The sequence below is a fragment of the Lacerta agilis genome, chromosome 8 (genome assembly GCF_009819535.1).
Source record: "Lacerta agilis isolate rLacAgi1 chromosome 8, rLacAgi1.pri, whole genome shotgun sequence".
In the NCBI taxonomy this organism is placed as follows: domain Eukaryota; kingdom Metazoa; phylum Chordata; class Lepidosauria; order Squamata; family Lacertidae; genus Lacerta; species Lacerta agilis.
In genome coordinates this window covers 20,996,045-21,019,485 of record NC_046319.1, presented here as the reverse complement: position 1 = coordinate 21,019,485, position 23,441 = coordinate 20,996,045, and the positions used below count along the sequence as shown (strand labels likewise).

The 23,441-nt window shown below is 46.3% G+C and overlaps 1 protein-coding gene across 2 annotated transcripts in view; it reads right to left on the bottom strand.

Moving 5' to 3' along the window:
* The window catches only part of VPS13D (vacuolar protein sorting 13 homolog D), a 123,980-nt gene that overhangs the window by 8,765 nt on the left and 91,774 nt on the right, over positions 1-23,441 (bottom strand). For both annotated transcript variants that reach the window (XM_033156471.1, XM_033156472.1), the window contains 2 exons: positions 13,767-13,899; positions 13,103-13,298 (listed from right to left, as the gene is read on the bottom strand). In XM_033156471.1, the coding sequence (XP_033012362.1) occupies positions 13,103-13,298; positions 13,767-13,899 (329 nt within the window). The remainder of the gene's footprint in view (positions 1-13,102; positions 13,299-13,766; positions 13,900-23,441) is intronic.

Here is a 23,441-nt window from a genome sequence, read left to right as displayed (position 1 = left end):
ACATTCCTACACCTTCTCTCCACAATCCTAACCCAATTGTCTTGTGCAACGTATTCCAGATTTTATAATAGAGACCAGAGACTGTACTACTTTCTTGCACACCATCATTCTCTGCTCTTGTTTAGAGACACTGCCTTGATGACCGGAAGGGAGAAAGAGGGGTTCTTGCTCGTAGATGCCATTTTGGGTGTACCCCCCCCCCCAGGTAGGGGTTGTGCTCAGTGTATTCTGCTTTCTTTTCACCCTTAACAGAGCCCAACAATCTGACTGCTGTGGGGCAGGCAGATCCAGGCAGCCACTGGGGTGTCTTCACACCAAGTCACCCACCTTGGACTTAACACTTACGTGCCTCCCTGGATTTCATGCAGAAGTTTGTTTGTGGGTGCCTAGAGCTGCTTTATTTTTCTGCGCTACCTTCCGCCAGCATGCAGCAACCCAGGGGCTGCTCATACGTGACTCTACAACCACGCTCATTGTGCAATTCGTGCTCCCCAGTTCCCCCCACCCCCCCTACAGACTGTTGCGCGTTTGATCTAGAAACAGATGAACAAATCCTGCACTGTAACTGGAGGTCTTCTCCTTCTTCTTCTTCCCTGTTTAAGCCTCTTGGCAAAGTACAGAAGACTGACTGGATTCTTGCAGATGTTTTCTCCAGAGGCTAGTTTCCTCCTCTCATACCTCGGCAGCCCCCATCCTCTTTAGCAACATGGGTCCTGGCTAAGGAGCACACAGGCCTTCTTTAATCAAACATGCGTCCCCATCCCTTTTAAAAAAAGGCTACATCTACGGGACAATAGTACTACTTGCACATCTTCTCAAGAGTGCCACTTTGCTAAAAACAACAACATGGCACTAAGTTCAAAGGTAAGAGTTATGAACTCTTATTACCACCACCACTGCTCTTCTATAGCTGTTCCCCCCTGCTCTGTCTCTGCCTTTTCTTTCTTTCTTTCTTTCTTTCTTTCTTTCTTTCTTTCTGTCTGTCTGTCTGTCTGTCTCTTCTATCGTATGTGCATAGCTGCATTAAGAAAGGGGCCAGGCGTATTCTCCCCCAAAGCCAGTCAAATCCTGCGACTTGGGAAAACAGAATTCAGCAGCCTACGTAAATTATCCAAATTAAAAACAAAAACAAAGTGTGATTTTGCTGTTTTGCATCATTTGTACCGGGAGTCAAGGGGGGTGGGTGGGGCTGAAGCACTGCCCCCCCCCGGGAATCTAAGGCAAGGTGTTGCATCTGATACTCAAAAGAGTAGCCCCACTGAAGTTAATGTCCGTGACTAACTTGTGTCAGTTTAATTTCAATGGGTTTACTTGGCTGGTTGCAACAGTCCTGCTTCACACACGGCACATGACGCTCTGAGCAGAGTGGGCTATAATTATAATTATTTGTCGCTTGTTGTTCAATGGAGGGGGACATAGCTCTTACTAAAACCTTTCCTCCCAGCTTGGGAAGATCTATTTCCATTGGGCAAAAGACTCTCAGCAGTCCCACCCAAGCAATGACCAAAGGCACCTCCATTCAGAAGATACCATGATTCCTGCTTCCTTGCTACTCTTTCATTCTGCGATGCTCAACCTGGTAATGATGATGAAGATGATGATAAAAATCTAATCATGATGGCAAGAAGGTCAACTGCCTTCTAAATTATGTCCTGCTGGTGCTAACATGAATTACATTAATTGGTGCAGGCCATCAGTGTTTTGGCAAACTGGTCTGTTTGGTCTGGACAGCAAGCAACATTCCACACTACTCGATTTTCTTTTTTTTCTTTAATCCTACGATTCGTTCCACTGTCTCAAGTTACATTCTGTAAATAACAAGCCACACAGTGATGAAATCCAAAAAGCCGAAGATCCAAAAAAGCAGAATGAATGGCGGTTCTGCGCTCACATCTGTGTTACATTAAACTCAACTCTCAACACTCAACACATTTGCTGATTCGCTTTTAATAGGCACACAAAAGCCAACACAAAGCAGAAATGCCCTCGTGTCTACCCATCACAGCAGGGAAGAGCGTCGCTGAATGGAGGCATGGAGAGGCCAAGGACGGCGTCCCCAGGAGGCTGAGCAGCACAGGACAGAGCGCCACTGTTCAAGACCACGTTTGGCACCCGGATGGCTATTGATCGGGCTATCTATCCATGGCCAGTACCCCGATGGTTATGTTCCACCTCCACTGTCAAGAGACATTGTGCTTCTCAATACAAGTTTGCTGTAAACTGCAATGGGGGGGGGGAGTGCTGCTATGTTCTGGTCTTGCTTGTGGGCTTCCCACTGGGGCACCTCGTCGGCCATTGTGAGAACTGATACTGGACTAGAAGGTCCACCAGCCTGACGCAGCAGGCTGTCCTTACCTTGTTGCAAATGCAGAAGAATTCCTTTTCAGTCACCGATTCCCGATGACCGAGAAAACTCTGGCTGCTGATATGTTATTGGGCAAAGTTCGGGGTTCCTGTGTTCATTTAAGGAGCGGCCGATTCCTTATATCCCTGCTTGATCCTGGGTATCTTCAGGGGAGTTGCTGTTAGTAGTCCCCCATGGCTCAGATGCACAGCTTGTATCCATCAGAGCTTGCTCTTTGCAGCCTCTGTGGCTGCTGCTAGAAGAAGGATCTGCCACCCACCTACTCCCCCAAAGGCGAGTGAGCACGGTCCAACATTTTTTTTTTATTCTAACCATCTACATGATCCAAAGCATATTGGGAGAATATAGGAGTTTTAAATTTGGATAATAAAAACTTTGTGGATAAATGTTGAAACGCTTAGTCCCATTGTCACGCTCACCAGTCTTAAGATGCAGTCCTACGCTTTCTCTGCTTCAACAGGAACTGGTGGGTATGTGCTTGTCCAAGAAGGAAGGAAGGAAGGAAGGAAGGAAGGAAGGAAGGAAGGAAGGAAGGAAGGGCATGGCAGCTGGAACCACCACAGATACTGGCTGTAATTTTTAAGAACTGTAACATGCAAAGAGGTTTATGTCTGAGGTTGCTTTCCCCTTCTCCCTCCCACTCCTTTTTCCTTGTGTGTCATGTCTTTTTTAAACTGTGAGCCTGTGAGGCAGGGACTGGTTTTTGTAAGCGGCTCCAAGAGACCTTTTGGCTAACGGGCAGGGTATAAAATGAATACATAACAGAATCCGTGAACAACTAAGATGGCCTTCCTTTTGGATTGTGTAATGCACCACCAGAATACAGCTCTACAGAAGCTGGTGGAAAGGTACAGATAGCTATATGCAAGGAAGAAAGCAAAGCTCTTTAATAACCTTGATCGCAGATGCTTTTCCAGTGTGGTGGTGTGTTATCAGTCTCCAAATGAAGACGCTACACACAGAAACAGGCAAATGCTTTTAACCCTCCCTAGGGTGGGGGGCAAAGGGTGGCTGGTTGAGAAAATACATGCATTTATGATTTGCACAAAGAAAACCCGTTTTTCTGGTAGGAAGCCTGTAAGTCCTGTTTGTAGCTAACAAGAGAAAACGCTACTTTAGAAGAAAACAGGAACCTGCCCCTGAGCAAGAGGGGAGAAACACAACAATACCTTTAGGCTAGACAACCTGGTGCCCTCCAGGGGTTACTGAACGAGAACTGCCATCATCCCTAAGAACTGGAATGAGAGTTGGGAGTCTAGCCACATCCAGGAAGGCCACAGGTTCCCTAGTCCTGGGTTTTAGTGGTTGTTATTTATGATGGGTATAGCCCATATAGTTAAAGCTATGGTTTTCCCAGTAGTGATGTATGGAAGTGAGAGCTGGACCACAAAGAAGGCTGATCGCTGGAGAATTGATGCTTTTGAATTATGGTGCTGGAGGAGACTCTTGAGAGTTCCATGGACTGCAAGAAGATCAAACCTATCCATTCTTAAGGAAATCAGCCCTCAGTGCTCCATGGAAGGACAGATCCTGAAGCTGAGGCTCCAATACTTTGGCCACCTCATGAGAAGAGAAGACTCCCTGGAAAAGACCCTGATGTTGGAAAAGATAGAGGGCACAAGGAGAAGGGGACGACAGAGGATGAGATGGTTGGACAGTGTTCTCGAAGCTACTAACATGAGTTTGACCAAACTGCGGGAGGCAGTGGAAGACAGGAGTGCCTGGGGTGCTCTGGTCCATGGGGTCACGAAGAGTCAGGCAAAACTAAACGACTAAACAACAACATGTCATTCTCAAAGCACTTTGTGGACCTACCTGGATAGAAAAACAAAGCTACTGTACAACTCCCCATTGATTCAGACAATTCTGGAAAGTAGCTGGCACAGGTAATTAATGTTTTTCTACCTAATTGTTAGGAGGAACTATCACGCTTGTTGTGTGCTGTGGTAATGTCAAACGAAAGCTTTTATTTAGCCAAAATTAGATTTCCACATGGCTTTCTTTAAAATACTGCTATACACACTGGCCTGGAGATGGAGAAAAGGTTTCAGTGGCTAGAAATGTACGACAGAGTTGGAAATCCTGGGTTTTGCCTCGGCTTAACTTGCGGCAACAGGAGAGAGCCCAGAAACCAGCAAGCCATATGCAAGGAAGGAAGTACTAGCTCAGAGGTGAGACACATACTATATATACAGAAGGCTCCAGGTTCAATCCCTGGAATCTCCAGATAAGAGGATTTGGGGAAATGATTCCACCTAAAATGCTGGAGGGTCTCTACTAGTCTGTAATAATAATAATAATAATAATAATAATAATAATAATAATAATAATATTTCTATACCACTTTACATTTTGAAGAATCTCAAACCTATTTACAACACATTAAAACATCAAATAAAAATGATCCAAAATGATTAGCAAAGAAAGTCAAATGCAAAGTATACATTCAAAGCAACATAATTACCAGGAAACTAAAATATTATCTTGAAGAATTCAAAATAAAACATCACAAAGGAGGTCAGCTACAGAATGTGCATTTGATGCAGCAAAGTCAACAATAAAATAAAATAAAATGAGCTAAATGGACCCAATGTGTGCGTTGCCCTAGGCAAGGGTGGGAACCTCTGGTCTGTGGGCCGAATTATGATCCAACTAGCCTTGCCACACCACTTTTTACACAAGCATGTCTACCTTCCCTACACCTGACATCTTATGGGATGGAGACACAGGGACCAATGCACAATGTAGATCCTTAAAGTGTGTTCCACACAGTGCACTGGCAGGGGAGGCTGTGCTACTGAATTCCCCAAGGAGAACTCTGTAGCCAGCCGATCCTTGAAGGGTATCACCAAGAGCTGGGCAAGACTCCTTACAACCCCCCTCTGCTCCTTGCAAAGAGCCTTGCTCGGTGCTTTGAAACTCCAAGACTTAGCTGGCTGCCAGCACTTCAAAGCACCGTGCAGGGCTCTTTGTGACCACTGCTGGGGCTTCAAAGCACCCCATCACCCAATGTCACTGTGACACCAGGTAACTGAGAGGTGGCCAACCCCACTCAGTGGTCCAATTCAGCCCCTGAGGGATAAGGATTTGGCTGGCCGGCCTTAGGAACTGATGCTGATTAGCTGGTTAGTACTGTCACTGGAGGGACTTCTCCCCCCTGCACCTGCCTTGTACAATGTGTATATTAGTAAACAAGCAGATATTTCACACTGCCGTGAGCTGCAAATACTATCTCCTCACAAGAAAGGGCCCGCTTGCAGCAACTGGCCTTGGGATTTCCTACTGCTTAGGGAAGGAGGGAGCTGTGAAAAAACTGGTAAAAGAGGGTGTGTGTACATTAAGTAACCACAAAATGATAACGAGCATCCGGGACTGAATTCAAGGCTACAACAGTGAGAGAGAATCACAATTTAAGAGCATATAGACATCTGTAAAGCAAAGGAGATTGAAGAAAACCTCCAAAAATGAATCTGGAAAATCAGACACCTCCACAAACTGCGTCTTTTTCAACCCTGCCTTTCTAAACTCAACCTCCAGAAGACGTCCCTCCCCGGTGTAAACACCCCACATAGGCCTCTCTGCAAAAATGTCAAATTTGGGTGACAAATGGAAAAGTGTGTGTGGTGGGAGACCTGCACTGTTTTATGCAAGTACTGTGTTCTTCAGCAAATTCAAATCTTCAGCCCCTCTCACATCTGAGTCATCACCAACATCAGAACACCGTGTCGTAATTAAGTTCACAAGCTTTACTGGCAAAGAAAGGGCCAGATTCAGAGAGTTGAGCTCCCGTCTGCAGTCCCAACTTCATTCCTATACAGCTAACCCAAGAAACAAGGGGGAATTATGCACGCCCCAGAACTTCCTGCAAGGGTGCAGGGTGCTCGTTCCTGATGCACAATGACAAACATCCAAACCACGGATGGCCCCTTCTCTAAAGTGCCAAATTGGGGCAGGGGATGGGAGGCATCAATCCGGCATTGTTCCCTGAAGTCAGCTTCGCTTTACGAACCAGACTCGGAAGTAAAAACAATTGCAGGTTTACTTTCCCCCCCTTTTTCTTTTTTTAAAAAAAGGCAACGTAGCTATTCCTTAGCAGGAGCCCGTATACATTACATGCAGTGTGAGAGGGTTAAATAGGACAGCCTCAACTCCTTCTAAACTTTTGCCCTTTGGATATGTACTCATTGGCTGCCGTACAAAACTCGAGCAGTATTACACGCCTTAACGATATGGTTCAACTGTCGGTCAGGCCCGGGGCCTGGCATCGCGCCAGACCGCAATCAATGGGACGCAAACCTCCTCCCCGCCCCCACCCCCTTTTCAGATCATCACGAAGGTTCAGATTATCTCCCCCTCCCCCCTTTTTTGTCGTGCTGGCTAAATTTATGGAGCAGAACCCCGAAGCCGCATTCCTCGGCTTGGGCCGGCCCACGCGGGCCTCCCTTTGTTTGGTACTGTAAGCGAGACGTGCTTTGGAGAACTGCAGGGTTGTTAGTTCAGGCACTGACTGTTTGCTCATGACTGAAATGAAGAGAGTTCAGGGGAAGGGCAAAAGGACAGCCCAAGTGTAAACCCCGTCCCAGCAGGCCCCGGGCTCCGGCACCACTGAGGCTCACGGCTCGGCAGCAAGCACAACACACACCACTCCCCCGCGACAAAAGGCCACATTTCAGGTGGCACGCACTGCCAACCTTCCGCAACACAGCATACCTGGAGGAAAACGGCAGCAGTGTCCGCAAGCAAGTGCTGGGACCCGGCTGCACGCTGATATCCGGCTACTTTGGGAGCGGATGCCAAACATACAGCAAAAGCGTCAACGCTCCCAGGTGAAACGGCAGATGTTGAAAAAAATGATGATCGCGTTTTAAATCAAGGGTGGTGGGTGCAATTCTTCCCCTGCCCATTCTAAACTGCAAGTACCTCTCCGGGTTGATGAGGCCGAGGGATGGCCAGAAAGTAGCTCAAGTTCGCCCACTGAGCTTCATGGCCAAGTGATGATTTAAACCCAGGCCTCTTGCCCTTATAACTAACGCTCAGTAACCACCAGTAGACCATGCTTGCTCGCTTCATGCGACTGAAAACAGGTTATGTATTTAGCCTCCGCCCCCCCCCCCCCATCTCTTTTCGGACGAACACCAATGGATGCCAACAAGTCACATCTATGCCAGCTTCTACCAGCTTCTCTCTCGAGTTTTTGAAAGGCAAGATGTGACTGCATATGAACTACAAGGGGGTTGGACTAAATGACCCTCAGGCTGCCTTCCAACTCCACAATTCCAGGATTCGTTTCTGCTGGAGGGAGATTTCCTAATATGGAGAGCGGGACTGCAGGGCAAGGCAGGGTGAGATGAGAGGAAGAAAAGGGAAACTCTTTGGAATTATCTATCCAGTGTACTTAGATGACCGTCCCCACCCCCAACCCCAACTCCGAATTACTGCCAAACAAGCAAGTGTTTGAGTCAACTGGAAAGTGGGCGTATGGGAAGGGGGAAAGGAGCATAGAGAATAAAACAGAACGAAGAAGAAGGAGGAAGCTACCACCAATGAAAGAATTTATAGCAATTGGCTGGAGCATTTGCAGCTGCACCCAAGGATGCACCGACTGGACAAGACATGTGGCTAAGGCAGGTTACTCAGGTGTGCGTGTGTAGTTGCCAACTCTCCCCTCCCCCAGCCCCATACAGAGGTTCTTGTGTCTGCTCCAAAGCACAGCTTCTCCTCTCACCATTCCACTGATGGGAAAAGCAGCATTCAGACATACGCAGCATGGTGACACTGTCAACTCTCAGCATTTCAGCGCCAGTGCCACGGGGTGTTTTGCATTCCACAGGTGTGGATGGAGTCCGCAAGGCATTTGCCCGGCAACGTTTCCGAGTAGGCCTTCCCTGGATTGAGGGAAGGTTTCGCTGCGATGAGGATTTCTGGCTGAACTCTGCTTGAACCCAGAAGCATATCACTTATAACAGACACTAACAATAATGCTCTGATTACCTGCTTAAGGCAGGAGGGTTCAAAGCAAGTTCGTGTTCCGTCACTCCTCCCAAACCTCAACGCACCACTTTCAATAGTTCCTATTGACAATGCAATGCTTAATGCGGTTCCTGTTTACAGTGTCTTTGCACTCTCTCTCTCTCTCTCTCTCTCTCTCTCTCTCTCTCTCTCTTTAAAAGGTTCTCTTCATGAAAATGCCAGAGAAGGAAATCCGCTTTGTAGCACAGTTTATCGCAAGCATGCCTGCTTGTTTAACTTTGGCGGAAGCAAGCAGTCAGTAATGTGCTTTTAGTGCTATTTCGCAATGCTCACCTGTAGCATCAGTGTGCAGTGCAACAGGGAAGGGATAAACATTAGAAAACGGCCAGATTGAATCTCAGTCATGTCCCCCTGTCCAGCCTTGACATTTTAAAATTGCTGCCAAATTCAACCCCGCTGCAGTGATGCTTGAGAACAGCTAAAAAAAAGGGGGGGGGAAGGACCTGCAGCTCAGCAGCAGAGTAGAAGGCTGCTGGGTTTTAGCTTTGGGATCTCCACTTTAAAAGGTTCTCAAGCAGCAGAGCTGAGAAGTAATTCCTGGATAGAGAACTAACTCATAGGAACATAGGAAGCTGCCTTGAACCAAGTCAGATCACTGGTCCCATTTTGCTCAGTGCTACCTGGAGGTGCTGGGGGTTCAAGATGCAACCTTCTTCATGCAAATACTAAGCTGTGGCCCTTCCATAGGAACATGGGAAGCTGCCCTAGATTGCCAGACCATTGGTACACCTTTCTTTGTATTGTCTGCACTGATTCACAGTGGTTCTCCAGGGTTTCAGGTATGTAAATGGCAGATTGGTAGACAGATATATAAATATACACCATGCTTTCCTTTTCTCCCTTGCCTCTGCACATATCCAGAAAGCCTGGATATGCAGAACAGGGAGTGAGTGAGTGAGTGAGTAAGTAAGTAAGTAAGTAAATCCCCCAATCTGGCTGGGTTTCCCCAGACACTCTGGGCGGCTTACAGTGCATATAAAAACATAGTAAAACGTCAAACATTTAAAACTTCTCAATACAGAGGTCTTCTAAAAGTCAGACAGCTCTTTATTTCCTTGACATCTGATGGGAGGGTGTTGCACAGGGAGGGTGCCACTGCCGAGAGGGCTCTCTGCCTGGTTCCCTGTAACTTCACTTCTCGCAGTGAGGGAACTGCCAGAAGGCCCTCAGGGCTGGACCTCAGTGTCCGGGCTGAACGATGAGGGTGGAGACGCACCTTCAGGTATACTGAGCCGAGGCTGTTTGGGGCTTTAAAGGTCGGCACCAACATTCTGAATTGTGCTTGGAAGCATGTGAGTCTATATAGTTTACAAAACACCCTCCTGCAAATGTAGTCAAGCTGCACAAACACCATTTAGGGGTGCAGTTGGCTTGTTTTAGTCCACAACCTGCATAAATTTCCAGCCCCTGAAACTGCGAAACCTGTAAAAAGCCTTGTCTTGTTTTTCACCTGGCTTCACAGCTCCATGGGAGCAGATGCATTGGTCAAGCCAATCTCTGCCCCTAGACAAGCTCCTGTTGCTGCTGCAAGGGTTTGCAAAGATGGCGCACGAGTACTATCACAGTCATCAGTCTGGGAACAGAAAATAAAAACTTTGCATACTAACCCAGCCCAAATCAATCATCTTCAAGATCTCAGCGGGGTTGAATCAAGGGGAGTGGGGGGAAGAAAATGAAGGGAGTGGCTCTAATTGCCCCCTGAACAAATGTGCTGTACAGGTATATAACAACTGAGTTCCATGTCTCAGCAATAACACTGTCTGAAAAACATTAGATAGAACTCGCAAAACCTAACTCTTCCTGTTAAAAAGACCTCCGGGAAATCAGTGTAGATGAATATGAGATATGGAAGAGTCAAAGAGCCAATTAATTCTGCTACAATTCTTTGGTCTACTTCAAGGCATTGGGGCAGTCATTGTGTCTTAGCCAAACCTACCTCACAGGGTTGTGGGGAGGATAAAATGGGGATGGGGGAACAACTTGAGCTCCTTGCAGGAATTGTGGGGTGTAAATGTAAATCAATCAATCAATCAAAAAGATCCTGCTGCAAAGGCAGGGAGCACGGACACGAATGATTCATCAACCCTCCTGTCTGCACCAATGGCACAGGTGTTGCAGAACTAGGTATACACACAATGGAATATTGGTTGTGGGCTAGCACTATAAAATACTGGTTGCGTTGCCATTTCCATTGCCAACCTCTGAGTCTGCTTTCTGACTTACTTAAGGACTTTTATAAATCCAGATGGTTCCAACTCTTACAAAGCAAAGTCAGAGCTATTGGTATTGACCTGGAACCCTTGTATAATTCAAGTGAGCAATATATTTATCGTAATATTCAAATCCGATTAAGGGACATTCAAAAACAAAACATCGAGTTAGCTGTAAATAAAATTTGCACAACCAAGTTTTATGGTTTAAATACAACAGATAACAGGTTCACTTATATTTCAAAATTAATAATTCCAGTCCAACGCGGGGTCTTTATGTTAGCCCGACTGAACTTCAGCTTTAGTCAAGGGCAGATTTCTAAACATCCACAAAAATGATAGACATTGTGGATGTTTTTTGTTTGTGCCGGACACAGCAGAACATATTCTTTTCTACTGTCCATTGTACGACCAGCTACACAAATGTGCTATCCCCCTTTTTTTGGGTAGACTAACACCACGGCACAATGAAAATATCAGATTCTATCTGCCTGACATTAACTTGGAAATAACTGCAAGGATGGCTGAGTTTTTCATCAATAGTATCTCTTTCAGAGTAGTAAATGGCACTATTTAGCGGGAAGAAACTCCAATGAAAATCCTCATTATTAGATATTTTTGCATGGCTGTTTATTTGTATATATTTTAAAATTGTATATATGGATGTTTTATGACGGCCTATATTTGCAATGCTTAATAAAGGCTTGGCGAAGTAGCAGCAGCAGCATTTTCTGCCGTTATGGATGGAATCTCTATGCCTACACACTTTTAGGTGCTGCTTTGCCCAAGGATGGAATCAAGACTAATGAAGGTGGCTTCCCTTGGTCTCTCATTCTGACGACTGCTTTGAAAGCATCACATGAATACTTGCATCTCAGGGCTGTTTCTTGCTGCTCAAAAGGCTCTGCAAACTGCATTTGTGTCTGTGTTCATGTGTGGAGCAGGGGGAACGTCTTGGGGGAGGGGGAATGTAGCAATTCCCCTGCTTTCCTCTTGTTCAAAATTTCCATGTGATTATAGGTGTTCCGGGAAAGCCATTGCAGTTCACAAATGCCAAAATGGCAATGGAAGGGGGGGGGGACAGAGAGAGAGAGAGAGGTGGTTATCCCACACCAGAAGCAAATCTACAAGGACTAAGAAATACACATCCAAGAGGCTAACTGAAAGTGATTCATGCACTCTCATAGCAATTCAAAGGGAAAGAAATGGATTTTGTTCATTTCTCAAGATCTGGTAAGAGCCTTACATAAGTGACACTCGAATGAGAAATGGATTGTTCTGGGCTTTGGAGTGCAAGGGAGTATTCAGAGTTCAGCCAACAGAAGGAAAAGACATTTGCAACACAGCTTTCTTTCTCTCTTTTTTTTTGCCTTTGGCTTGCACTGGGCTGGGCTGAAGCCGAGCAACAGTGAAAGCTTGGAGTATTAGCAAGACTTCAGCAGAGTGCAATTCTCCACCCAGTCTGGATGCAGAAGAAGGCACCCTCCAAACTCCCCAGATTAATTGATCTTTAGGAAAGCCTCTTGTATTTCCAAGTCCAATTGAAACTATTCCTTCCTCTTGTTTTTTAGGGACATCACTGTATTTCTTAAGTGGGTCAGAAGGCACTTTTAAAAACTGGGCAAAGTATAACACTGCACGTTCATCAGGCAAAAGGGACTGTGGCATGTGTCCCTGCTATAGGTGCTGGCTCCCTGAGCACCCACAAATTACAGCGCCAGGGCCTTGCACAATGCATGACACCCACGGCCTTGGGCACCCACGGTCGTGGGGCCAAGCTGGCACTCCTGGTCCCTGCTGAGGGCCACTTGCCCAGATTTGCATCTTTAGAACAATTATTAAACTGCTACAGATTCTTTTACATGTGGTGGGAATAGGGGGACAACAAGAAAGAGGCCCAAGCCGGCCCCTTCCCAAGTAGCCTACTGGCAAACCTACCCATTCATTCCCTGCTTTCCCACACACACTATATGCAACTGCATGGGGAGGTGAGCGAGGAAAGTTCATTTCACCTCTTTGCCTTTCCGAGAACACTGAGGACCACAGATCCACAACACACCCATTGTCTGTTTAACCCATCGCCTTCTGTTTTCCTGAGCTGAGAAACACCTCTGCAACGGCAAAGGCAGAGGAAGAGGAAGAGGCCACCGTCCCCTTTGTAGGGAGAAAGTGCAGGGTGGGGAGGCGAAAAGAGAGACAGAGGCAGGCAGAATAAAAGGGCTACTTCCCTTTAAACCTCTCACCTGCCTTTCAAAGCCATTAAACAATTTGGGAGGGGAAGAGGGAGGAGAATGGCAACAGGTTTTCAAGGGAAAGATCTCATTCTCCTGTACTTTGTACAGAAGATCTTCTCCCAGAACTCATCTCTGGAAACCTGTTGCCAGGCCAAGCCAGGAAATGGTTTAGTTGCAAAGTGCTTTGGCTAATCCGCATGTGACTCTGCTTAGGGCTGTCATCATTCCCCCCACACCCCACAAAAAAGGGAGATTTAACTAACCTGGGGCCGGTAAGCGTGGCTGTATCTCTCACTGCTTGGGCTGTTTCAGAGGCAAAGTCTAGAGCACCAGCCACCGGTTTGGTCACCGTTCCGACGAGTCCTTTCCCAAGGCCAGATATAAAGCCACTGACCCCCCCTTCGTTTTTTACACCTTCTACTGTTGAAGTTATGACACTTGTCAATCCACCAATGATGCCTGTTGAAGACAATGAGCATGCTTAGTGGCACAAGCAGGGTTCTAGGACAATGCTAAGAAAATTCACGGCTGCTGTAAGATTGAACGTACCCGGAAGGCATGGACATAAATTTCTTAAAAGTACAATTTGGACAGACCCTGTCTGGCTACGCTTGTAAAAATAACTGCTCTTCTAAAGCCTTTCACTCAAGGGAGCCCTGATATGCCCATTGCACAATCTTTTTTTTTTTTTTTTTACGAACATATGATATGATTTGATAGCCATCTTCAAATATCTGGAGGGCTGCCACAGTGAAGATGGAGTAAGCTTGTTTTCTCCTGCTCCAGAGGGTAGGAAAAAAAGATTCCAGCTAAACATAAGGAAGAACTGACAGCAAGAACTGTTCAGCAGTGGAATCCTGTATTGCAGGGGGTTGCACTAGATGGCCCTTGGGGAAGGTACCTTATAATTCTATGTTTGTATATTACCGTGAGCCAGTCCGTGAATGCCAGCTACGAGATGCTCCCCACTTGTTGCAGCGTGGTATCGAATGTACTCTCGTTCTGTTTGATGCCGGTTATCCATTGTCTTCCCCAACCCATCGGACAAAGTTCCAGTGAACTGTTAAAGACAACAAACACACAAACATGGAACTTTCATTAACGCTGAATGCGTGACTTGTAGTGAAATTGCTGGAATTCAGAGCTGGTTGGTTCATAAGTTATCTAGTAGGTTCATAGTTCCTGAGTTAGGAAGAACTTTCCGATGGCAAGAGTTGTTCAACAGCGGGACCAACTTGGAAGGTGGCAGACTCTCTTTCCTTGGAGGCTTTTAAACAGAGGTTGGATGGCCGTCTGTCAGGGATTCTTTGGTTGTGATTCCTGCACTGCAGGGGATTGGATCCTTGGGATCCCTTCCAACTCTACAATTCTATAAATGCATAACAAACCCAGACTTCAATCCACCAGACTTTATTAGCTTTGTAATTTCTCCCCCCCCCCCTTTTTCTTTTTGGCCACACCATTGTAGCTACCGTTTACCAGACTCCAGGCTTATCTGACAGATTTATGGGCTCAGAGAAGACCTGCATTGGGCATTGCCACGAGAATGAATGGCAGCACTGAGGGCTTTTAGGGACCATGGCGTCCTCTGCAGGACTATCCCCCTGCCCCGATGCAGCCTAATGAGTCTGGGAAATGAGGAACAGCTTGTGGGAGGCCTTGCTGCTCCTCTGTGATTCCACAATGACATTGTCAGGAGTTTGATGGGGTTGAAACTTCAGAATGCGCTTGGGCAACCCCCCCCCCCAACTTTTGCTTTATTCTAAAAATAGGTTTGTTTGTTTTTCTGCTGAAGTCTACACTACACAGCTATCAGTATCATCTGAATTTGCTACGAGAGGAAGTGTTATGGGTTACTATGTTGCAATCTGCTTTTCAGGTTTATTTCAGAGAACTGCAGTACATAAATTATTTCTAAACAACTAAATAAAACAACACTCTCTCCAGCCACTCCACCAATTCTTTCCAAATGACACATGCCCTGTTTCCACCTCATCTGCCTGATTAACCCTGGGAACTCCCAGAGTTTATTTCATGATGCATGCAAGAAGCAGTTCTCAGCAAAGCTGCCCTTTGTTTGGTTAAGTCTGGAGTGGAGCCGCTCGGAAGCAACACACTGCGGTGCCACGCAAATGTATATGTAGCCACAGCTAAGCCTAGAGAGTTAAGAGCTGGGAGAAGATGGCTAGCCCCTTACAAAAAGGTAAAAAGAAATGCAAAGTTAACAATAGCAACTCAAGTCGGCACTGCTGGGCTCAGAGATACCAAGCAATTCTGTGAGGAGTTCTAAAGCAGGCACAATGCCCAGGAAGAAGGGAATTAACTAACACAGGAAACTGCCAGATTGCCAGATCATTGGTCCATCTAGCTCAGCACTGTTGATCCTGCACTGACTGGCAGAGGCTCACCAGGATTTCAGGCAGGGACTTCTCCTAGCCCCACCTGGCGATGCCACTGGGCACTGCACCTGGAACCTTCTGCAAGCAAATCAGATGCTCTGACACTAAGCTACAACCCTTCTCCGAAAACATGCATTGCCAGTCCTTTACCTTTGGATTGCCTTGCTTCTGCAGCAGGTCGCAAGGTCAGGTTAATGTTTAAGGCATTTCTGTGCAGCTGAAGCAGCACAGCAGTTGCTTCTTTTTCATTTTTTTAAAAAACTCTGCAAACACCGTTTCTATTCTGCCCCGTCATTTCTCAACATTTTTTTTTTTAAAAAAAGAAGGCTCCTGACGGTTATTCACGTCTGAACAGCAACAGACAGAAACTAAATATATATAAAATACAGTGTTAGAAACTGAGATATGAAAGCTAGGAGCTATATGGCACCTTAAACCTAGGTTATGGGCGCAACAACAATATGTCTAGGCGTGCTTTTTTATAACAAGAATACAAAGCTGAAAATGAATGAACTGCAGCTAAAATATTATGTTCATTTTTCATATGGTCTAGTCCTTCCCCTGCCCACCCCCCTAATATTCTTAAGAGGGTCTCTTCTCCAGTCTTCAGAGAGTGGCTGGAAGTGGGGAGGCAGAAAAGGGTCCTCCTTTCCTTCTACTCTGCAGTTTTAAGCTGAAACCTTAGGCACAGTACTGCACCCAGAGCTCAGAAACAGCTCATGCTAAAGAAATTCTCTGTCGCAAAATGCACCTAAACTAAGGGATTTTTGAACGCTGATCAAATATATACACAAAAAAGCAGCCGTAACACAGTGGCACATTGGTAAGGAACCTCTGACCTGTTGGGTCTAATTAAGCCTAGCAAGGGTCCTAATTTACCCTGTTAACCCATGTTCCCCCATCCAGAGCCACAACCTCCCGTTCCACATAAAACGCTGTATATGATGCGGTGGCAAAGGAATGATCATGAGCCTTAAAATCGTCTCCCGGTTGTTCCATGGCAAGCAGGGCTTGGATTCAGCACCTTTTAAACCTGTCATCAAATGAATGTCCTGCTGAAATTACCGTATTTACACGAGTCTAATGTGCCATTGAATCTAACGTGCACCTCAATTTTCAAAAACTTGAAACCATAAAATGGCGAATGTAAATGTGCCATCGAATCTAATGCACACCTTAATTTAAGCAACGTAATTTGGCCAAATTAGAGTAAATATGGTAGTTCCATTAGCGGGGCTTGAAGTCTGTGCCAGACTCGCTTTGCCGCAGCGCTCGAACTCAAGTCACGCTGCAAAGGGAAGAAAAGGGATCACCTGATGGCATAGAAACGTCAGCTGACTGATACATGTGTGGCCCAACCCACCTGTCAAAGTGGCCTGCTCAGGGTGAAGGCGCTCAGGATCCAGCCCTCCTGCTGGATCTCATTCCCCATCTCGGTAGCAAAAGAGCACTCAAAACAGCACAGAAAATCAATTAAACATTCAAGATCCTGGACGAAACAGGAAGATCTCTGCATGGTGCCTCATTTACTCATTGTTACTCTGTGGCCTAATAGTCCAAGGGGGTAGCATTCCAATGTTGGGCTGCCACCACAAAAAGACCCCGTTAATCATTTAAAAATGAATGTAAATTAACATACATGAAATGCAGCATCTTGCTGCAGACATACAGACATAGCGAGATATTTTCTTGGGAAACTTAAAACATTCCCTATCTGACTTGAAATGCATACACTGAAAAACCTAGCTCTGGAAAATATATATATATAAGGAATGGCTTTCTAGTTAAGTCTACACCTCCTGTTTCAATGCCCATCTAAGGCAAACCATGATCTGTGGTTTGTGCCTCTCTGTCTCACTCATGGGGTTATCAAATTTACCAGGACATTTATTTCAATAAATATAAAGACAGGAATTTGGTGCAATGTTGCATTACAAGACAGGTTTAACACCAGAATCCTTGCAGTGCCTTCCTGGGAACAGAAGCCACGTAGTACATAACAGCAAAGGTGCTGCCACCAAAGGACTCAGCGAAAAGCAGACATACAATAGACTTGGCCCATATGTCGCTTCTACAAAAAGCCTGACATTTTTACCACCCCTCCCCACGAAAAAAAAACTGGCAAGAAAAATCTGCTTCATAGCACTTGCCCTCAACCTCAGGCTACTTGAAACAGTCTCAGACTGGCGTATTATGGGCATGGCTGGCAAGTCAGGAACATGCGTCTGAAAGCGGAATAAACGCACACAAATCTCAACGTACTAACAATTCTCAGACCAGTGGGGTGTTGGTGGTGCATTGACTCTGGCAGAATTTTTTCTTTTAAAAAAGAGAGGCTCAAATTCAGGTTGTACACGACCCAAACCCAGAAGCCGCCAGAAAGGTAGCAGCAAATTTTCCTTCCACCAAACCTGACGGCATCCTCTTTACCCCCAATTTATGTCACGGAGCCCAAGCGAAAGGCCCTTAAATTAGCTCACATCTCCTCGTTAACCCAGCCTTGTAATGAATTCTGACAATAGCATGTTGCTGGGTAATCCACAAAGACGTCTAATGAGTTGTCTATAGGGATGCCCGACCAGTCGAGAGGACCTGCCGGGGAGGGCCCAGTTCTTCTCCACCTCTACAGATGCCCGATGTGGGAAGGGGGCTGTCTCCCCAGCCCCAGGACCCCCTGTGAGCCTGCCCAGCAGGTGCCTACGGGGGAATAGTTTTGTGTTACAGGCCTGAATGAGTGATCCCTGCAGGAGCTGCCGGCTGTTTTCACATACACAGAAGGCAGTCAAAAGTCCACAGAATGAACTTGGAATGACCCCAACCGGAGAGTCACTGGCGGGTTCACTGAGAGGGCAATCTACACTTTATTAAGCAACCAATACTCTTTTTAACAGATCACTTTTGCCGAAAAGAGGCGTAAAGTCCCACCCCCACCCCCACCCCCTTTCCAGGGTTGGGTGGATGCTGCAAAAGAGGCACATGCACAGCTACTTCTCCAAAGCACCTTCTCCTTAGGATGAAAACAGGCTGGTGGAGAAGCTTAGAAACTTCCTTCCTCACCCGCCACCCCATGAGAATCTAGCATGCTTTTATCCTGCTAACACAGAAAATCCAAACAAGGCAATCTGGTTTTCAGAAAGGGCAGCGGGGGCAGCTTTCCGCTTATCCTTCTGTGCTTTGTTTCCTTTGATCCCCTTTCTCCCAAAGTGTGAGGACGTCGCCTTGGGAAGGTGAAAGAAAGGTTTCCTGATCTCTCTCTCTCTCTCCCCGCCTCTGCCACACACCCCTCCCCAGAATGTCTCTCAACTGGGCAAGGAGGCAAAACAGGACAATCTACATTCAAACTCAGCACATCTACTCCTCCTGGGGGAATCCGTGGGGCTGCCTGGCAAGTTTAGCTGCTTCATAAGCTATACAGTACATGACAGGTGGCCATCCAACCTCTGCTTAAAAACCCGCAAGGAAGGAGAGTCCATCAGCTCTCCTGGGAGTCCGTTCCACTGTCAAAAGTTGTTCCTGGTGTTTAGCCAGAAACCCCTTTCTTGTACTTTGAACCCCCTTTCGTGTAATAATAACCTTTTATGCTAGATGTGGCCATACTTCAACTGCTTGATTTTCTGTATTCTGTATAATCTAATTTTGTTGCCTATTATTTATTTAGTTAGTTTATATACCGCCCTATGCCCGCAGGTCAGAGTCCGGTTCGCAGAATGTTGTTGTCGTTATATATAGGAGTTGGGCAACATACCTCCTTTGTTATAAGATACATTTTCCCTTGAGATGATTGCTAATGGTCAAGGATCTGCCCAGAGCTCTAACTCCCTGTAGGATTGCAGCGCATTCACAAAAGGAGAAGGTCCTCCAGACCCTATAATGGGTCAAAGAGAGCAGCTCTCTCCTTCATTTCTATGGGAGTGTCTTTTAGGGGTGAAGATGGTAAAATAGGAGTACCCCTTTTCCAGAAAGCAGCCGGGCAGCCCAGAACTTTGTGTCCCCGTACCCAACTGCTCATTGATGCTTTTGAATTATGTTGCTGGAGGAGACTCTTGAGAGTCCCATGGACTGCAAGAAGATCAAACCTATCCATTCTGAAGGAAATCAGCCCTGAGTGCTCACTGTAAGGACTGATCCTGAAGCTGAGGCTCCAATACTCTGGCCAGCTCATGAGAAGAGAAGACTCCCTGGAATAGACCCTGATGCTGGGAAAGATTGAGGGCACAAGGAGAAGGGGACGACAGAGGACGAGATGGTTGGACAGTGTTCTCGAGGCTACCAACATGAGTCTGACCAAACTGCGGGAGGCAGTGAAAGACAGGCGTGCCTGGGGTGCTCTGGTCCATGGGGTCACGAAGAGTCGGACACCACTGAACAACAACAAAACACGAGGAGCACTGCTGCCTTTGTTAATTTGTGCAAGAATTGAGCTATTGTTCTGTAGTTAAGAGGATCGGAAGTGCAAGAACTCACAAGGAGTGGACCCGAGAGCTAGTCCCCTTCTTATGTGCAAAGATATACCTGGCAACTACTCTAAGTGTCAGGTGAGCAATGCAAATCTACTGAACTCGTTTCATTTTAACAAACAAGATCACAAGCAAGCGTTTAAAATCCAAAAGCTGCCCCGCAAGCTATTATTTGCCCTGTGTTTGCAGAGTATGATATTACCTGACCATATTAAGAGGGTTGGAGGGGTTGGGGTAGTCTGCCAAAGACTGGCCAGTCTGTTTCTGAATGCTTACTTAGGGACAGAGTGTCCAGATCAATCTGTTCCCTTGCCAGGGTTCAAAGTCATCATTCATGCAAATTTACACAGGAGATGGGGAAGGGGGGGGGGAAACGACTGGTTTCCCCTTAAATGCACAATGTGTATTATATAACGTGTACCACCTCACAGCTCAACACTCATACATAATTGCCTTCATTAAACAAGGCTGAATTCAGCTCAACACAAGAACTGCACCTTCTGTTCAGCCCTGACAGAAGTCACAAATAGAAGGATTCTTTTGCTTGTTGAACACACTCATGGTGCTAAAACCAAAACAAGGGTTACACAGCAGCCTTCAAACTGAAAGGCTAGTACAGGGATCAAGTTGTTGTTGCTTTAAAGAAAGAAATTGACACAACAACAGCTTCCTGTTCATTCCTTGGTGTAGCACAAACTCTTTGTTCTTACCTTAAACGCTCTCCAAGACCTTGCCCAGCCTCTCTTGCCATCTCTCTGTCCTCACATACCATGGCATATCCCTGTCAATTACCTCTTGCTATTTTAGCACTGCCTGTCATAACCCTGGAGTCGGAATGCTCATTTGCAAGGGGGTGAGAGTGAGAAGCAGAAGGGGGGGGGCACGGAGGGCCAGCCCCAGAAGCGCTCTCGGGCGAATGTGCAGGGCAAGACCATTGCCATTCACTGACTCAGAAGACTCCCCTGGAGAAGACCCAGGAAGATCTGAGGCTCCCCGCACCGCATTGTTGTGCTAGAAACTGAGCAGCACCTGCTGCTGCTACTAGCACAGAAGGGCTCAGTTTCAGCTTGCCCCTTGCTAAACCAACTTCAAGCTCGGTGTTCCCCACAGTCTAAGCCTTGCACCTGAACCTTGCCTTGTATCTCTGTTGCTCCTTGCTTTGAAACACAATGAAGCAAAACACTGCCCGCTCCATCATCCCTCCTGCTCCTTAAGACTCCACTCTTTCTCCTTTACTGTCTCTTAAGTCTGGGAGATGTTCCCCCCCCCCACCCCCGAGGAAGACTACAATCAGGCCATCTCTCTCTCTCTCTCTCTCATCTCTCGACCGCTCCCCAAAGAGAGCTTTTCTGTGCCAACCATCCAGTCTCCTGCCCCCTACTGCAGTTCACACCAGCCTTTGCCAATCTGGTGCCCTCCAAATGCTTTGGATTACCACTCCGATCAGCCAGTATGAACCAGAGGCCAGCGATGATGGGAGTTGTAGTCCAAAGCATCAGGTACTACAGTGTCCTCCTGTCCTTCAGAAAGTACCAGGCAGATTGATAGCAAAGAGACCTACGGCACCTTAAGCCAACAGACTACAAGTCCCGACCCCCACCAGCCCTGATTGTTGGATATGCTGGCTGAGGCTGATGGGAGTTGCAGTCCAACATTCATCTAAAGGGGATCCCATTGGCTACTGCCGTCTTAAAGATTAACAGCTTGATTATGGGATAAATTTTTGTGGGCTACCGTGGACTTAACGCAGGGGTCCCCAAACTAAGGCCCGGGGGCCGGATGCGGCCCAATCGCCTTCTAAATCCGGCCGACGGAGCCCACGGACGGTCCGGGAATCACCATGTTTTTACATGAGTAGAATGTGTCCTTTTATTTAAAATGCATCTCTGGGTTATTTGTGGGGCCTGCCTGGTGTTTTCACACGAGTAGAACGTGTGCTTTTATTTAAAATGCATCTCTGGGTTATTTGTGGGGCATAGGAATTCGTTCATTTATTTTTTTCAAAATATAGTCCGGCCCCCCACAAGGTCTGAGGGACAGTGGAGCGGCCCCCTGCTGAAAAGGTTTGCTGACCCCTAACTTAATGGATCTGATGAAGGAGCTGCTGGTCCACAACAGCTTATCCTGTAATAAAGTTGGTGGTTCTGTAAGATGGCAGAATAATATGTGCCACCAATATTATCCTCGCAAACCCCCTGCGGAATAATGACCTGCCCAATTTCACCCATTGAGCTTTATGGCTATGTGGGGATAGGAAACTGAGTCTCCCCAGTCCCAACACCTCGATTAAGACATGTAAAAACTGACTATATAGCCTGGCTGAGCCCAATTAAAGGGGGAAAAAACTTGCCAGAATCCACAGAGTCCCCTGGAATTTCCACAGCGAATATTTTGCAAAACAGCGGGTGTCACCACTCCCAATGCTGGAGGGAGGGCACATCACAACATCAGCTCTGCCAGGTTTTAATCACTTTGTCATACTCCAGATGAAAATGTTTTCTCCCTGCCTTGCCTTTATGTTGGTCTTTAACTCCTTTCTAACTCAACCAAGAGGATGGTACCCGGGGGTGGGGGTGGGGAGAACGACAGCTGCAGCTGGTTCAGCAGAAATTGAAACTCCCAAAGAAAACATCAAATTTTAACATGAAAGCTGAGCTCTCGTTGCGAGGTTTCTCAGTTGCTTATATTTATAGCCTTCAGAACCTTTAATTGCCCTAGTACAGCAAGTAAACTTTGACTGCTCCTCCACTCACTTTAGTTTCTCGAAGTATTACACTGTCCGATAGGTACCAAAGAGACTTCTTTATGCTCCGGAACAATTCACTTTAATAAGAGTGGCAAGCCAATTTCTCCAGTCTAGTCCAGAATAAAACCCTTCAGTGGAGATGTAGTTTATATATTTTGCTGTAATCTGCCATATTGGATTTACACGAGATACTGAGATGAGAGAGATAAGACAAAGCTTGCACATCCAGAAGAGGCTCATACACACAACCCTCACTGGTTTAGAGAGAAACCTGTCTTGGAAGTTTCAGCTAAAAAGAATTAACATGCCAGTAACTTGCCAGCTGGACCATTAGGACAAACCACGTCACATGCCTTGGCAGAAAGGCAGTCTATACATGCAATAAACGACAATAATAATAAACAAGTAAGAGAATGATTTCCACTCCCCATGAAAATAGCTGCAGCAAAAGCATCATCTCAGAAGTCACACCAGAGGATCATTCCCTGATGCAAGCTGGGGAAAGTGTCGTTTCAAAAAGCCAAGCATTATCTCTTGAGAGGTGCTGGGCTGACACACCAAAGCAGAAAGCAGCTTTCACTATATAGTGGGTCATCTTGTGGAAAGGGAAAGCAGACCAGTCACAGAAGGCATAAAGATCTGCCTTAACAAGTTGCTTAAGAACTGCATCCTATCATCCACCCCACCCCACCCCACCCGTATCAAGGGCACCCAAGCCCCAAATGGCACATACCAGTGCCTTCATAAAAGTCATTTTCTATATCTGAGATTATCATGAAAATGAAGACACTGCACTCCGTATTTTGTGTTTCCCTTCATTCCCAGTAATTTCAACTTATAAAGTAGTTGCTTTACCTAGATAGCTGTATGTCTGGTGCTCTAGTTTTTTTTTGTTTTTGATTAATATATAGTTGTATCTTGGTTCTTGAATGCAATTCGTTCCAGAAGTCTGTTTGACTTCTGTAAACCAAGGCATGGCTTCCGATTGGCTGCAGAGCTT